At 47.7% G+C, this 15,890-nt stretch overlaps 1 protein-coding gene and 1 long non-coding RNA gene across 15 annotated transcripts in view; both read left to right on the forward strand.

Annotated features, from left to right (window-relative positions):
- Positions 1-15,890, forward strand: part of LOC102156069 — an 801,934-nt gene that overhangs the window by 782,941 nt on the left and 3,103 nt on the right. For 12 of the 14 annotated variants that reach the window (XR_005360052.1, XR_005360049.1, XR_005360053.1 and 9 more), the window contains one exon: positions 15,219-15,279. This is a non-coding gene — a long non-coding RNA (uncharacterized LOC102156069). The other 2 variants (XR_005360058.1, XR_005360059.1) reach the window with 2 other exon arrangements.
- MAF (MAF bZIP transcription factor) lies at positions 1,343-7,261 on the forward strand. Its single transcript, XM_038538229.1, has 2 exons — positions 1,343-2,714; positions 7,127-7,261. Exons 1-2 carry the CDS (start codon positions 1,546-1,548, stop codon positions 7,218-7,220), a joined length of 1,263 nt encoding a protein of 420 aa, XP_038394157.1. The 5' UTR covers positions 1,343-1,545; the 3' UTR covers positions 7,221-7,261.

Raw genomic sequence — 15,890 nt, forward strand, 5'->3', positions numbered from 1 at the left:
CCAGGCGGCTCCTGCGCCCAGCCGGGCCCCGCAGCTCCCCGCCCCGCAGCCCTGCGCCCCGGCGCGCGGGTCCCGGGGAGAGGGACAAAGAGTTTGCGCTCTTTGGGCTAAGTTTGAGCTCCCCGCACGGCTACGCTCCGGGAAGGCAGGTCCCCGTGGGCAGACTCCTGGGTGCCTAAGGCGGGGCGAGCAGGGAGAGCGGCCCCGCCAGTTCGCGGTCCAGGGGATGGGGGTGCCCGGGATGCGGAGCCGGGCGGGCCAAGCCCCGCAGAGCGAGCGGAGGCCAAGCCGGCGCCCCGAAGGCGGGCCTCCGTCGCGCTCCGAGGGGAGCACACCGGCCTCCCGGGGCCCCCGGGTCCCCGCGGCCCCGCCGCGCGCCTCCCTCCCCTCCCGCCGCAAACTTTGCGCCGGGGCTGCGCTCCCTCCCCGGGAGGCTGCGGCGCGGGAAGGGTTAAGGCCGCTCGTCCCAGCTGACAGTCAGCTGATTGGGCCCTGATTGACAGCTCCGAAAAGTTTCCTTGTTTCTATCTATTATGCTAATCGCGGCCGCTCTCGCCGCCTCCCATTGGCCCCGAGTACCAGTCAATTTCCCATTTGGGCCTGACGTCACAAGTGCTATAAAACTCAGCAATTGCTTTAAACTCTTCTTGCTTGGATCAGAGGCTTTAAAATCTTTTTTCATCTTCGAGCTGTGGCTCGGGCCGCTCTTCGGCTCGGCCTCCCCCCCTCCTTTCGCTCTCTGCCTCGCCTTTTTCCCCGGGACTTCGCTATTTTGCTTTTTTAAAAAAAAAAAAAAAAAAAAAAAAAAAAGGCAAGAAAGAACTAAACTCCCCCCTCCTTTTCCTCCAGCCGGGCTGCACCTCTGTCTTGCACTTTGCACGGAGAGAGCGCGCGAGGGGGAGAGAGAGAGAGAGAAAGACAGAGAGAGAGGAAAGGAAAAAAAAAATAAAAAGCAGGCAGAAGAGAAGGCGAGAAGCATGAAGTGTTAACTCCCCCGTGCCAAGGCCCGCGCCGCCGGACAGCCGCCCGCCGCGCCTCCAGCCCCGAGCGGCCGCCGCGCGCGCCCCGCCTGCAGCCCGGGCCGGCGAGGCGAGCCCTCCCTATGCACAGCGCGCAGCGGAGCGGCGAGCGGGGGACGCCGCGCACCCGGCCGGGCTCCTCCGGCTCCTCCGGCTTCGCCGCCGCCGCCGCCGCCGCCGCCGCCGCCGCCGCCGCCGCAGCCCGCGGAGGACCTTCCCGAGCCTGAAGCCGCCGGCTCGGCACGCACGGAGGCGAGCAGGCGAGGAGGGGCCGGGGCGAGCGAGCGAGCGAGCGAGCGAGCACATTGGCGTGAGCGGGGGGGAGGGAGGGCGGGCGCGGGGGGCGCGGGCAGGGCGGGGGGTGTGTGCGCGCTCGGAGGTCTCGGGCCAGCCACCGCCGCGCGAGCTAGAAGCGCCCCAGCCCGGCAAGCTGGCTCACCCGCTGGCCACCCAGCACAGCCCGCTGGCCCCTCTCCTGCAGCCCATCTGGCGGAGCGGCGGCGGCGGCGGCGGCGGCGGCAGGAGAATGGCATCGGAACTGGCAATGAGCAACTCCGACCTGCCCACCAGTCCCCTGGCCATGGAATATGTTAATGACTTCGATCTGATGAAGTTTGAAGTGAAAAAGGAGCCGGTGGAGACCGACCGCATCATCAGCCAGTGCGGCCGTCTCATCGCCGGGGGCTCGCTGTCGTCCACCCCCATGAGCACGCCGTGCAGCTCGGTGCCCCCTTCCCCCAGCTTCTCGGCGCCCAGCCCGGGCTCGGGCAGCGAGCAGAAGGCGCACCTGGAAGACTACTACTGGATGACCGGCTACCCGCAGCAGCTGAACCCCGAGGCGCTGGGCTTCAGCCCCGAGGACGCGGTCGAGGCGCTCATCAGCAGCAGCCACCCGCTCCAGGGCGGCTTCGATGGCTACGCGCGCGGGGCGCAGCAGCTGGCGTCGGCGGCCGGGGCCGGGGCCGGGGCCGGGGCCGGGGCCGGGGCCGGCGCCGGGGCCTCGCTGGGCGGCGGCGGCGAGGAGATGGGCCCCGCCGCCGCCGTGGTGTCCGCCGTGATCGCCGCGGCCGCCGCGCAGAGCGGCGCGGGCCCGCACTACCACCACCACCACCACCACCACGCCGCCGGCCACCACCACCACCCGACGGCCGGCGCGCCCGGCTCCGCGGGCAGCGCGTCCTCCTCGGCCGGGGGCGCGGGCGGAGGCGGCGGCGGCGGCGGCGGCGGCGGCGGCCCGGCCGGCTCCGGGGGCGGCGGCGGCGGCGGCGGCGGCGGCGGCGGCGGCGGGGGCGCGGCGGGGGCGGGGGGCGCCCTGCACCCGCACCACGCGGCCGGCGGCCTGCACTTCGACGACCGCTTCTCCGACGAGCAGCTGGTGACCATGTCGGTGCGCGAGCTGAACCGGCAGCTGCGCGGGGTGAGCAAGGAGGAGGTGATCCGGCTCAAGCAGAAGAGGCGGACCCTGAAAAACCGCGGCTATGCCCAGTCCTGCCGCTTCAAGAGGGTGCAGCAGAGACACGTCCTGGAGTCCGAGAAGAACCAGCTGCTGCAGCAGGTCGACCACCTCAAGCAGGAGATCTCCAGGCTGGTGCGCGAGAGGGACGCGTACAAGGAGAAGTACGAGAAGCTGGTGAGCAGCGGCTTCCGAGAAAACGGCTCCAGCAGCGACAACCCGTCCTCTCCCGAGTTTTTCATGTGAGTCTGACCCGCGGTCCCAGCTAGCCACCTTCCTGCGTGCTCCGCGGGGGTCCGACTCGGCTGTGGGCTTGCTAGTTCCAGAGCCGCGCTCGCCGCCACCTCGCCCCCCCGCCGAGGTCGCCCGCTGCCCCTGCACGCGCGCACGCACACGCACACACACACACACACACACACACACACACACACACACACACACGCCCTGCTCCCACTTGGCGGTGGTGGTGGCTGTTTTTAAATGGGGAGGGAGTGGATGTCTGGCTCATGGATTGCCAACCTGAAATTCTCCATAACTTGCTAGCTTGTTTTCATGCACCCCCCTACACACACACACACACACACACACGCACACACGCACACGACGTTCAGACATCTCAGCAGAGTTCTTCATGCTCACCTTTGAAACCTGCATCATTCACAGTGTTGTTTTCTCTCTCTCTCTCTCTCTCTCTCTCTCTTCTTCTTCTTCTTCTTCAGTTCATGAGCTGGTGTTCATTTTCCGTGTGTGTTTTACTTTGTTTGGATTTTTTTTTTTTTAATTTTACTTTTTGGAGCTTGCTGTGTTGTCCTTTTTCCCAACCTCCATCCTCACACCCTTTCCACTCATCTCCTCAGAGAGAAAAGAAAAGAAAAAAAAAAAAAAAGCTAAGGGTTTTTTTTTTTCCCCCTCCTCCTGAGTTCTTCATGTGAGATTGAGCTTGCAAAGGAAAAAAAAAATGTGAAATGTTATAGACTTGCAGCGCGCTGAGTTCCACCGGGTTTTTTTTTTTTAGCATTGTTATGCTAAACTAGAGAAAAAAAAATCCTCATGAACCTGCCACAATCAAGCCTGCATCAACCTTCTGGGTGTGACTTGTGAGTTTTGGCCTTATCATGCCAAATCTGAGAGTTTAGTCTGCCATTAAAAAACTCATTCTCATCTCATGCATTATTATGCTTGCTACTTTGTCTTAGCAACAATGAACTATAACTGTTTCAAAGACTTTATGGAAAAGAGACATTATATTAATAAAAAAAAAAGCCTGCATGCTGGACATGTATGGTATAATTATTTTTTTTCTTTTTTTTTTCCTTTTGGCTTGGAAATGGACGTTCGAAGACTTATGGCATGGCATTCATACTTTTGTTTTATTGCCTCATGACTTTTTTGAGTTCAGAACAAAAAAGTGCCACCCTAGAGCCTTCTTCCCATGAAAGTTTGCATCTGCTCCAAAACTGCTTTGAGTTACTCAGAACTTCAGCCTCCCATTGTAAATGCACTGAAGGCATTCCTTGTCAAAGATGCCAGAATGGGTTAAAAATTTAACATGGCAAACATTAAAAGAACTCTTAATGTTTTCTTTTTAATAAGAATGACACCCCATTTTGGGGACTAAAATTGTGCTGTTGCGGAAAGCAGTCTAAAACTTATTTTTTAAAAAAATGAAATCTGCCCCATTATTTTTGGTTTGTTTTATTTTTATTATTATTTTTTTTTTTTGGCTTTTGGTCATTGTCAAATGTGGAATGCTATGGGTTTCTAGTATATAATTTAATTCTAGTTTTTATAATCTGTTAGCCCAGTTAAAATGTATGCTACAGATAAAGGAATGTTATAGATAAATTTGAAAGAGTTAGGTCTGTTTAGCTGTAGATTTTTTAAAAGATTGATGCACTAAATTGTTTACTGTTGTGATGTTAAGGGGGGTAGAGTTTGCAAGGGGACTGTTTAAAAAAAAGTAGCTTATACAGCATGTGCTTGCAACTTAAATATAAGTTGGGTATGTGTAGTCTTTGCTATACCACTGACTGTATTGAAAACCAAAGTATTAAAGGGGAAACACCCCTGTTTATATCTGTAGGGGTATTTTACATTCAAAATGTATGTTTTTTTTTCAAATTTAAAGTATTTGGGACTGAATTGCACTAAGATATAATACCTGCAAGCATATAATACAAAAAAAAAATTTGCAAAACTGTTTAGAACGCTAATAAAATTTATGCAGTTATAAAAATGGCATTACTGCACAGTTTTAAGATGATGCAGATTTTTTTACAGTTGTATTGTGGTGCAGAACTGGATTTTCTGTAACTTAAAAAAAAAAATCCACAGTTTTAAAGGCAATAATCAGTAAATGTTATTTTCAGGGACTGACATCCTGTCTTTAAAAAAAAAAAAAATGAAAAGTAAATCTTACCACAATAAATATAAAAAAATCTTGTCAGTTACTTTTCTTTTACATATTTTGCTGTGCAAAATTGTTTTATATCTTGAGTTACTAACTAACCACGCGTGATGTTCCTATGTGCTTTTCTTTCATTTTCAATTCTGGTTATATCAAGAGAAAGAATAATCTACAATAATAAACTGCATTTTTTTTTGATTCTGTGCTTAGTTTCTTAGTGTACAGTTTAACTGGACCCAAAATCACATTAGAAGTGTAAAATGCATCCTTTTCTCCAGAGGAAGGATTAATGGAAGCGTAGGGAGGCAATAATAATTCAGGGTGAAACATAGGCTGTTTTGTGAGGTGGGAGGCCAGTCCCTTTGAATAATTAGCTATATTTAATATAAACGTCAATCATGACCTCTCAGAATGCAGGCCCCCCTCCTCCAACCCCAAAGTTTTTGGTTTTCAAGTGAGTTGAGACATCATTGCCCTCTGGTGAAAACAAACAAACAAAAATCCCAACCAGAGAGTAGTAGGGCCTTCTCAGCACCGCCCTGAGCTTCTGGTCCAGCAGCAAGCCCATCTAGAGAGAAATGGGCCAGGCAAAGAAGGCATGACAGAGGTGGCTTGGGCACATATGCATTTAATGGTAAAGATAAACAATTCTTGCCTTTTGGCTAAAATTGATTATTTTTCCTTCTTCCCTTACGCACCATGATTTTCTTGTTAGCAAGGCCTGACCCGACTTAACATCAACACTTTGGACAAATCAAATTGTTTGTTTGTTTTTAACTTTGAAGGTCATTTGTCTTAAATAGGAAAAAAGAAAAACCCACCCCTTACTTACATAACCCCAAGTACATATCTGGATTTAAACTGTGTTATTAAATCGTATTTCACTGTGTGTGTGTGTGTGTGTGTGTGTGTGTGTGTGTGTTTAGCAGAGGGCTTCTCCGATTAAGACAAGCTGGCAATGATTTCAGATCACCTTAACTCCAGAAATATAAGCAAAAAGTAACGCCTTCATAGAATAAAAGCTGTGCTTTGATTGATCAGTATTTACCCCCAAATAGGCTGTGTATGGAGGAGGCTAACTTCAAAGATGACTTGGAAAGTCTCAAACTACCTTCACTAACAGCGTTGACCTATTTTAAAATGACATAAATTCATGCAACTAATGTTACAAATTCATGCAGTTTGCACTCCTAATCAACTTCCCCTAGAATGCTAAAAGAATGTTAGACAAAGCCAACACTGTTTTGAAAATATAGCCAAACACGATGACTTTTGTTTTATTTTGGTTTGGGTGTTTTTGTTTGTTTGTTTCTTTCTTTCTTTCTTTCTTTCTTTCTTTCTTTCTTTTTAAAGATAATATTGCAACTCTGAACGAGGGCCTTATTTTGAAGAAAACAGGTTGTGCTTGGCGCTGCTGAGTTCTGGCCAGTTGATCATCCTGTCTTCCTTCCCCTTTTTCACAGAACATGAAGACAGTGCATCCCCACTGTATTTTGACCTTCCTTTATGTGCCAGTTTGGATAGAACTCCTGACTCCACACTTAATTTCCTTAACAAAAGTCTTAATAGTAAACGTGCTTCCATTTGCTTAAAGTTAGCTGTTCTCTGCTTCTGAGGTTTTGGGGTTTTTTTCCCTCTGCTCCCAAGGAGGAGATACGCAGATTCCCCCTGAAGGGGCAGAAATGGAGATATCGTTTATTGCAAAAAAGCTCAGCCTCAGATGAAAGCTTATAATAGGCAAACACTCAAAATAAGAGTGCCATTCAGGATGGACTTGCTGAAGTCACCTGAGGAACAGGACTTGGGAGAAACACGGTTGTGCCACAATTAAGCATTTTGATGGGACTCTCTCTACAAGGCAGTTCACTATAATGAGTGGGCTTTGGCCCCAAACATTAGAAAGCAGAGAGGCTCTAGCAAAAATGGGATTTGGGTGGCTGGCTTTAAGAGAAGGTTAACTCCTTCGTGAAAGGCAGCTTTAGATACAACCGTTACTAAAAACTTTCAAATGTAGTATGAGTGGCAAACACAAATACGTGTGGTTGTTTGTTGTTGTTGTTGTTGTTTAACAAAGAAAACCTAAATTCTGCCTAAGTGTCCCTAGTAGAAATAAGTCTCTAAATTAAAAATAAATAAATAAATAAGTAAATAAATCAATAAACGGTGTAAGGAAATCTAGCTTTCCCCTTCCACTGCATCTGAGTCTTTGTCTAAATAGTGTTAAAATTCCTTTCATTCCAATTACAGAACTAAGCCCACTCGCAAGTTGGAGCCATCAGTGGGAAACGCCACATTTTGGAAGCCCCAGCCATGTGTCCTTACCAGTGTATTCACGAAATGAAATTTATGTGGGAAGCGTACATTAAAAATTTATTCTTATTATTATTGTTTGCAGCCTCGGAGAACACCCTGCCCCTGACTTCCCCCGCTCAGTCTTTTTTTTTTTTTTTTTTTTTTTTAAGAAAAATGATCGTGGTAGAGATGAAGGGTAGTAAACGTGTAACCTCCGTGCTGTTAACTGCGCCTCTGGTCTGAGGGTCTTAGGTGCCAGCCTGGAGGAAGGTGCACCGGTGCTTCTGGCTTTACCGTGTGCAAAACTAAATAGGTGCCATTGTTTCCAACCTGCGATATTAGTTTGAAAAACTCACTGAAATTGGGAGGAGATCTGTATGTGCATTTATAAGAAGAGAAGTTCCCCAGAAGGTAACCGCATCTTTGAAGCATATGTAGACAGGCACACTCTAAATAGTACTTTTTCACACTTCATTGTTTCTCTGGCAGATAATTTTACTGAGAAGAAAAATATACTTGCCTCCCCCTCCCCAAGCAGATGCCATGGGCAGAAGCTTTAGCCGGGCCCCAGCACCCTGGCTTTCTGGTGGGCCCTGGATAGTAGTATATTTATCAGTGATGTCAAACCGTGTTCATTTATCAGACATAGCTGTAGATGAATGCAGCATGTGGCAAAACACAAAGTTAGTTAAACCACACCCTCCATGGGCTGCTTTTTCCACTTCTCTGCTCCTAGGCCATTCACAAAACCACCTCCCCTGTGTTCCCCTACTTTTTGCACATTTTCTTTTGTAAAAAAAAACACACGCAAAAAAAAAAAACGTGTGACAATTTTTCACCCTGTATCTGACACAGTAATAATAGATCGACATCCAAATAGGCAGAGATTCTAGTTTCTGATCTCGGTGAGGAAATGATGTCTAGATACCGTGTTTATCCGCCTCGATGCCATAACCATCTGGGCCCCTTTCCACACGGGCTGCTCCAAATAACCCTATTTATTATGGGATGCCAGATTCTAGCGTCCTGATCTTTTCCCCTTTATCCCTTTACCCCAGCAGTTTTTATTTAGCAATGTCCCTTCTAGATACCTCCTCTCATATAGGACCTCCCCTATGCCAAACCACCAGCTTTCCTGCTCAACACAATAAACAGAGGGCAAACATGAGCCAGGGCCGCCTCCGTAGCTGTGTCCCCAGCATTTCCCTGCCCAAATAACAAGTTGCTTCTGACACCAAGGGTGCCAGAGCATATAGTATAGTTGGGAGGATTTTGTTGATGTTGCTGTTGCTTTGTTTAGGACAACTTACTTCCGTATTCACACACTCTTGGCTTTAGAAAATGTACTCCTCCGGTATTCTAGGCCAATCGATATTTTTAAAAGTCTGCTTGCCACACAGGTATCTTCTACTTTTTTTTTTTTTTTTTTTTTTTTTTTTTTTGCCCGTCAGTAGTTAAAGCCTAACTGAGGTAGGTTGGAGGCCCAAATACATGAGTGACAAACTTCAGCCATCTGACTTCTGTGCCAGGAAAGCACGCAGCCAGGCTCCTGGCCCAATTTTTCATGTAAACATGCATAAGAGGGAAGGGAGGCCGGATTCCTCCTCTCTAGATGGCTGATTTGCAAGGCTCCCCACCGCAATTTACTTTCATTTGATTTTTTTTTTTTAAATAATGTTGCCCCTTTCTATGAAGAAATGTCTTAGTTTTCTTGGAGAAGATTTATCTACGGTGAGAGGCTATCATTTCCACCACTTCTGATTATTCCTCAGGACGCTGAATGAATAATTGGGAGTTGGTGTCTCTTCCTTGTTGTTTGGAAGAAAATAAGAGAAACCTGAAGTTTGGTCTCACTCTTGGCTCATCCTAAATCGGAAGGATGCCCCAAGTCCAAGGCAGGGCATCCAGTTCCAGTGGCCATCTGTGTGGAAGGGGGTCCAGGGTCCTCTGAAACAGGATTGGTTTGTTTGTTTTTTTGCATTTGTTTTGAAACAGAGCAGGAGCCTTAACCCACCTTCTGATAACACTGCTTTTCTCACTTTGATATAAATCTTCAAACCCTAGACATCAAACAGCCCAGAAAAGGGGGATTCTCTCCAAGCCTTGCTCCGCCCTGGCTCCTGAACAAACCCAGCTCTGTCTAGCACTTTCTCTCCAGCGGGGGTAGGGGACTGGGTGAGAGAATTTCAGTCCCTCAGGCTGTCTCATGATTGTCGGGGCATAAAGAAGTACAGTCCTGCAACAATGCGGGAACATCTTTACCCTTTAGAGAGGGACAAAACAAAAAACAAAGCAAATCAAATTGCTCTGCACGAAGGCGTAGCAAAACCCCAGGCTCCTGTTCTCTGCACCCTCTGTGGGCGGTGAGAAATGAGGGGAGCAAGGGAGAACGGTGGGGAGGACTTTGAAGGCAAGAGTCCCAGGAATAATCCCAGTTGCCAGTCTGAATTTCACTTGCTCACTGGCTCCAGTCAGGGCCATCGTACGCGTGTGCCAGGTGCAAACAAGGTTCGGCTTTCCTGAGGGTTCCCATAGGCTCACATGTGTTTCCTTTTTGAAAACAATTTTGGAGCTTAAACCCAAACTGAGAAATCTGGGAAGATTGTTAGTGCCTTAACATTGGGGGTGTTTATAAATATATCAATCTGAGATTTGACAGCGGTGACTTTGTGGATCAGTCAGACGTGTTATGCCAATATTTATATGGTCCCGCAATAGGTTTTATGGCATGAGGACAGTTTTTATTGTTTAAATTTGAAAGCCCTTTGTGTGTGTGTGTGTGTGTGTGTGCGCGCGCGTGTGCGCGCGTGTCTTCCATAAGTTTGCCCGCTATAACAAGGCTGAGGTAGAAAGGACACATCAACAGCACACAGAAAATCAGATCTTCATATGAATTTGCATCAAAGTTGGACAGTTTTAAGAAACTCACAAAGCACATTTTCCACAGAGAGGCTATGATTGGAATGCACAGTTCCTTACTCGAATCGTAATCATCTACTGGGCACCTCTACCCTTGTTCAACAAAATTCATTTTCTTTTCCTTTCTTTTTGTGAAATAACATTTTTCCCCCTATAATTAGGACTTTGGATTGCAAAATCACATTCCTCTGTTCTCCACAGATTCTTGGATCTTTAGTTACGATTAGAAAGGGGCATTAATTCAAGAAGGGAGGATGAGGGAGGGGTGTTTGTAGACATTTGGGAAGAGGAGGGGAGGAGAGGAAATAGTTCTGTGTTCACCCCCCACACCCCTTAGCCCCCGCCCAGCCCAGGCCTGGGTGTGAGCTACACACAGGGGATTTGGATTCTGAGTTGATTCTAAATATTCTGATCACCAACCTTGAGCATTTCCAAGCTAAGATTCCAAAACATGGTTTTTCCTTGTGGTTGGTTCTCTCAGCTAGGGAATAGGAGAGGCCATGAAACCTTACAGAGCTGGGCAGAGAGGCTTGAAAACCGCTCTTCTGAGAGAATCCCCAAGGATGGTTGTGGAAGGGGATCCTGAGCTGAAAAACCTGGTCAGCGGTGCAGACTCCCTTTTGCAACGAGAATTTGCCCCAGTTCTGTGTGACTTCATCCACTTCTGGAAGCCTGTACAAGTGGGTTTCTGGCCTTCTTTGGGGCCTTCTCCAGAAGGAAAGCAGGCCTGAGGATCCCGGGATAGTAGGCGATCCCAAACTAGGCCAGAGGAGCAGAGAACAGGAAGGGGCTGGGGTGCAGGGCTGGGGGAGTACTGCTGCAGAAGCCAACCCTGGCTTAGGATCCCAATCCAGAGATCAAAGCTAGGTCAGTCCCAGGGCCCTGCCTCCCACCAGAAAGGATCTGCTTGCAGGGTGACGGACAGGCTCCCACACCCTGAGATCCCCAGGATTCCAAAATGCAATCCCCAGTGTTCTGAGCTGCGGGGCCTTTCACCACCTGACCCTTGCCCCATTGCTGTGCCCTCTCTGTAATAAGTACCACCCCTCTCTCCCATGCCTAGTCGCCCAGAGCCATCAGAGAGTCGGAGGTCACTGCCCTGGGGCCAGAAGGCAGTGCCTAAGCTGAGGCCTTGGACGCATTAAATCACTCCTGCCCCAGTTTAGGTGAGGACAAGGGCAGGGCTGGAGTGGAGGAGCTGGGGGTGGGGGTGGCTCTGGAACATTTAGCACTGGCTGCAGAGTGTGGTGACAAGGGTCCTGAAGCCTGAACTGAAGGAGATGAAGGCCGGCAGGATGCTGAGGTTACCCATCTCTCCCTTCCCTGCTTCCCACCCACACACCCCCGTTCTGGCCCTGGCCCTGGATGCGCCCTCGCCCTGGGCACCGCTGCCCCTTGCCCGGAGCCAGGTGCGCTCGGCACGCAGGGGCCCCGCTGCCCGGCAGGTGCGGGAGGACCAGGCAGGCACGTGGGGGCGGGGTCCGGAGGCTGCTGGGGTCCCGGGGCGGTCCCTGCACATCCCCAAGCCAGGCCCCCGCGCCCCCTCCGAGCCGCCAAGGCGGGCGCCCCCGGCCCAGCAGGGGCAACGGATTTGTATTGGAATTTGGGTTGATTTTGCAAGAGGACCCGCCTGGCCAGAGCGGAGCCCCCGGGCCGGGAGAAGGCGCAGCCCCGCTGTGCTCCGGCGGGCGCGGAGAGGGAGGGAGCGGGGTTCAGCCCCACGGGGCTCCGCCTCTCACCTTGGGACCCCCAGCCCAGCCCAGCCGCAGCCCCAGGAGCCTTAAGTAAGATCATCTGCTCCTCCAGAGCATTTGGGTTTTACTCTATTAAGTTTCCGGCCTATTTTTCAGATCTATCCTTTTTTTTTTTTTTTTTCCTGCTCTGGTTAGAGAAAAGAGGAAAAAAGAGAAAGAAGGAAATCCAGATAGCATATTTTACAGTCTTCGCTGAAATCTCGATATGGTTGGGGTTTTCCGTGGTACAGTTTGGTGCTCGTTGTAAAGGAAAGCCAGTCACACAGACTTTATTAGGATTTCGACAACAGCTCCAAGCATGAGGGTCTTGCTTACCTTCTCAGATTTAACACAGTTCTAGTCCAATTTTGGGCCCTCGGGAACAGTTTTTTACGAGAAAAGATTTTTAAAACTACTAGTTGCAGAAAGAAGCTGTTCCACGTAGGGCCTTTTTCTTATTGGGACACTCCGTTTTGTAGATCCTCGAGTATGGGGGCAAGTAACATAGCATTTTCTGAACTAGGTTTCTTTTTCCTTTTTCCTTCTCTTTGGGATGGATTCATTAATGTGCAGATAAATATGTTGAAACTTAAACAATGATCTCAGCCTCTGAGCCACTTCTGCACTGTCAGATTACACTAAAATCCTTTTTTGATAGAATAGGGGAAAACCTGTGGTAATCACTCTAGGATTAAATCTGTTAAAAGATGGTATTAAGCCTTTCCATTTACAGGCAATGAATGCAACTCATTCTTTCATCTGCCATTTATCTATCTATGTATCAATCTATCTATTTATCTGTGATCTGTCTCGCTACCTACGTGCTCATGGAGCCCTTTAAAGTAGCCCATTGTAGAGGGAGAAGCTATTAAAAGATCAATCTGCAGTGTCCACATTATGAAATAAAAAGGCCTCAAGGCGGAATTAATCTATCTACTCCATATTTTGGTAGGCATGAGCAAATCCAGTCTGAAGTGTCTGTCTTAGAGTGTCTGCCCATGACCCCTTTGCCCACTTGGTGCAGTGAGGCGCAGAGCAGAGCAGAGACACACGCTGACCATCTCCCCGTAGCGTGGTTTCAGGGTACTGTCCATGTTAATTCCCTGCACTGTAAAAGGTGCACCCAGACCTTTTAAAATCTTCCTTGGAATATCACTGCATGTTCTTATGCTATTTTAAAAATACTATTTAATCATTAGGTAAATATCTCCAACTCTTAGAGGCTCTATGCTGGTAGACATCTGGCTTGGACTACTCTATGATAGTCTAGCTCAAAAACCTCTGCTCCTCGTGAAACCCCTTTGCCCCCTACCCCACCCCACTTCCCCAATGACTAGCCTGGGTGAAGCTGATGAGAACAGAGAAACCGCACTGGCTTTTGGACTCTATTCAGGTGTGCAAACAGAATGTCTCTCCCCCGCCCTTTTGAAAGTAAATGCCTTGATAACAGTATGGGTTGCCCGGATGGCCAAAGAGTAGAGGTCATCTTGAGGAAAATGACACCAATGATCTAAAAAGGACATCTACTTTATGAGATTACAGGCGAGATGCCAAATATCACATTTAATGAGGCCTGATTCTTTTTCTCCAAAAATAACAGAGACTATCAATGAGACGGTCAGGAAGGCAAAGGGGCATTTTGCAAAGCCTATGTTCAATTATTGCCTTGTAATATTTTTCTAAAATTGAAAAATGCCTCACAAGTATATGATCTCATGTAAATACTCTTTGCAGAAGCTTAACATATGTTTGCACTGCCCCAAAGGAATTACAAAAATATCTTTCCACAATCTCTTAAGCTTTTAAACTATTCACTTGCATTTCTAAAAGAATCTGTTGTTCCTAAAGATTAAAAAAAAAAAAAAGTAGAAGAACCTTATGTGGGAAGGGTTTTTGTTTATTTGTTTTTTAGAGATCAGCCATCTGAACTTCAAATGGGCAACAATTGACATTACTGAGAGCACTTCCAGGTTTAAAACTTAAGTGTGCTTCTTGTTTCTTTTTTTTCCTTTTTTTTTTTTTGACAGAGAAATAATATATTTAGCAAATATTAATGGATACTATTACGTGAAGAAAAGTAGTCTGTACTAGAAGGTTTTCAAGGCATTTCTAACAAGAGGTGTGAATGAAGGCACATAATGTATTTGGGGCAGCTCTGACAAATACAAGAGTACAAATCTGTTTATCCAAGTGTTTTAACGCAGTTATACCATCCAGATAGAAGGCAGTTGAAATAAGTGGCAGAGTTACGCTCGATGAAAACTTAAGAAAGATTCTCTGTGCAGTTCCAGCTGCCTACAGATTTCAGCATGTGTTTGTGTGTAGAGGATTTGTTCATATCAATTATAAAGTAATCCAAATAAAAAGTGTGGGGGATTAAAGAGAAATAAGTGAATATCCATCTCAGGGAAAAAAAAATAGATTGACTTACTAGTTTATCGCAGTTATTGTACACAGATTTGCTGTAACCATGTTGAATTTTTAAAATTAGATTTTAAATATATTTTGACAGTCTGAACTTGTATGGTGTGACTAACTATAGGGAGAAATGACAGGTCTGCTTTGTTATTAAACTGCTGTCTGGAAAATATTGGACTCCGTACAGTAAATGATAATTATTTTGCCACTTACATTAGTACAGCTAATAGCAATAAGGGTTTTTTGAACCATAGAAAGCTAACTACTTTGAATTACTGTGCTTTGTTATTCACTGGGAAGCAAAAAAAAAAGACTTTTTTTTTTTCTTTTAAAGCAACCTCATTTTCATATCATGGTTCTAAGCATTCCCTGCTACTAATTTAAACAGGGAGGAAGTTAATAAATAAAAGGATGGTATCTAAATGTTTCTATTTGTTAAGAGAACATTTGCAATTAAGGAATTAAGGTCAGCGGTACCAGCAGAATAGACCAGAGCAAGGAAGGAGGAGGAGGAGGGAGACGATGGAAGAGAATGTGCCCAGTAAAGATCCAGGGGCAGCTGGACCAGTTGGGTTCTGAGGGATGGGCAGTCTCTGAGCATTTGAGAGATGCCCATCAGAGACCATTCAGATCCTCCCCGCTGTGACCCCGGAATAACTCAGTTCTCTGAACTGAGGGCAACTTCAAAGCCGAGCCAGGCTGCCAGGCCAGTGAATATCTCCATCTCAGCCTCCCAGGGGTGCGAGCCATAGTCAGAGGGGGTGACCCTACACTCCATACCATTCTCTTCCATGTGAACCCCCTCCTCTGGCAGGTCTGAGGCCAGGATACCAAAGCAAGTGGAGTAAATCCCTCTTCTTTGGGCCTAATTCTGCCTTTTTCATAGATAGCTAGGCTGCCTTTAACATACTGTCCTTGAAACCTTCTTCATGGTTATTAATTACCCTTTGTTTATTTTAATATATTTACTAAATCAGGTACCCAAGGGAATCCTCTACATCAGTGATGTGAAAAACCCTGTTGCCTGAAGTCAAAGAGGTACATCTCGATTTCTGATTTGCATGTGCTTGTTTCGATGAGTTTTCCATGAGGGGGATAGCAAGCAAGCAAGGAATGCTGATAATTCCTTAGGTGTGAAAAGCTCCTGCTTTAGTATTTTAGTATCTGGGTTTCACATGGAACACAGGTGGTGATCCTGGGTGCTGAAGGGTGATGCAGTGTACGTGGGACCAGCATGCATGTGTTTTTGTATTTATCTCATTACGCAGGTGTGGTGTACCGAGTAATTACTCTCATCAGAGGAAACCCCACATCTTTAGCCTTAACCAGCATGACTCTCTTGACACTCACAGAGCTAGTCCTTCTGCTTGAATGTCAGACGGTTTGGGTGAACCTGTGCAACTAGCGTCCATGGTCCTTGGGCAGCTTTACCTGGGCCTTGTAAACAGTCCAAATTTTCAGCCTCTTATAATTTACTCCACACTCACATCTGGAACATTTGGTGTCATTTTAAAGCACAGTGTGCCCCCCTCCACCTCTGCGTCCAAATGTGACTTTGGAGCTACTCCCCACTTCAATTGTAGATAGAAGGAGAGGGCAGGAGACGGGTGGGAGGCAGATATCTGATTTTCGTCTCCTAAAAAATATGA

This window comes from Canis lupus, chromosome 5 (genome assembly GCF_011100685.1).
Source record: "Canis lupus familiaris isolate Mischka breed German Shepherd chromosome 5, alternate assembly UU_Cfam_GSD_1.0, whole genome shotgun sequence".
In the NCBI taxonomy this organism is placed as follows: Eukaryota; Metazoa; Chordata; class Mammalia; order Carnivora; family Canidae; genus Canis; species Canis lupus.

Excerpts from the sequence above, each read along its gene's own strand:
- MAF (XM_038538229.1), top strand. The coding sequence starts at position 1,546 with ATGGCATCGGAACTGGCAATGAGCAACTCCGACCTGCCCACCAGTCCC. Across the intron at positions 2,715-7,126 it reads TCCTCTCCCGAGTTTTTCAT|AACTAAGCCCACTCGCAAGT; the intron begins GTGAGTCTGACC and ends TTCCAATTACAG.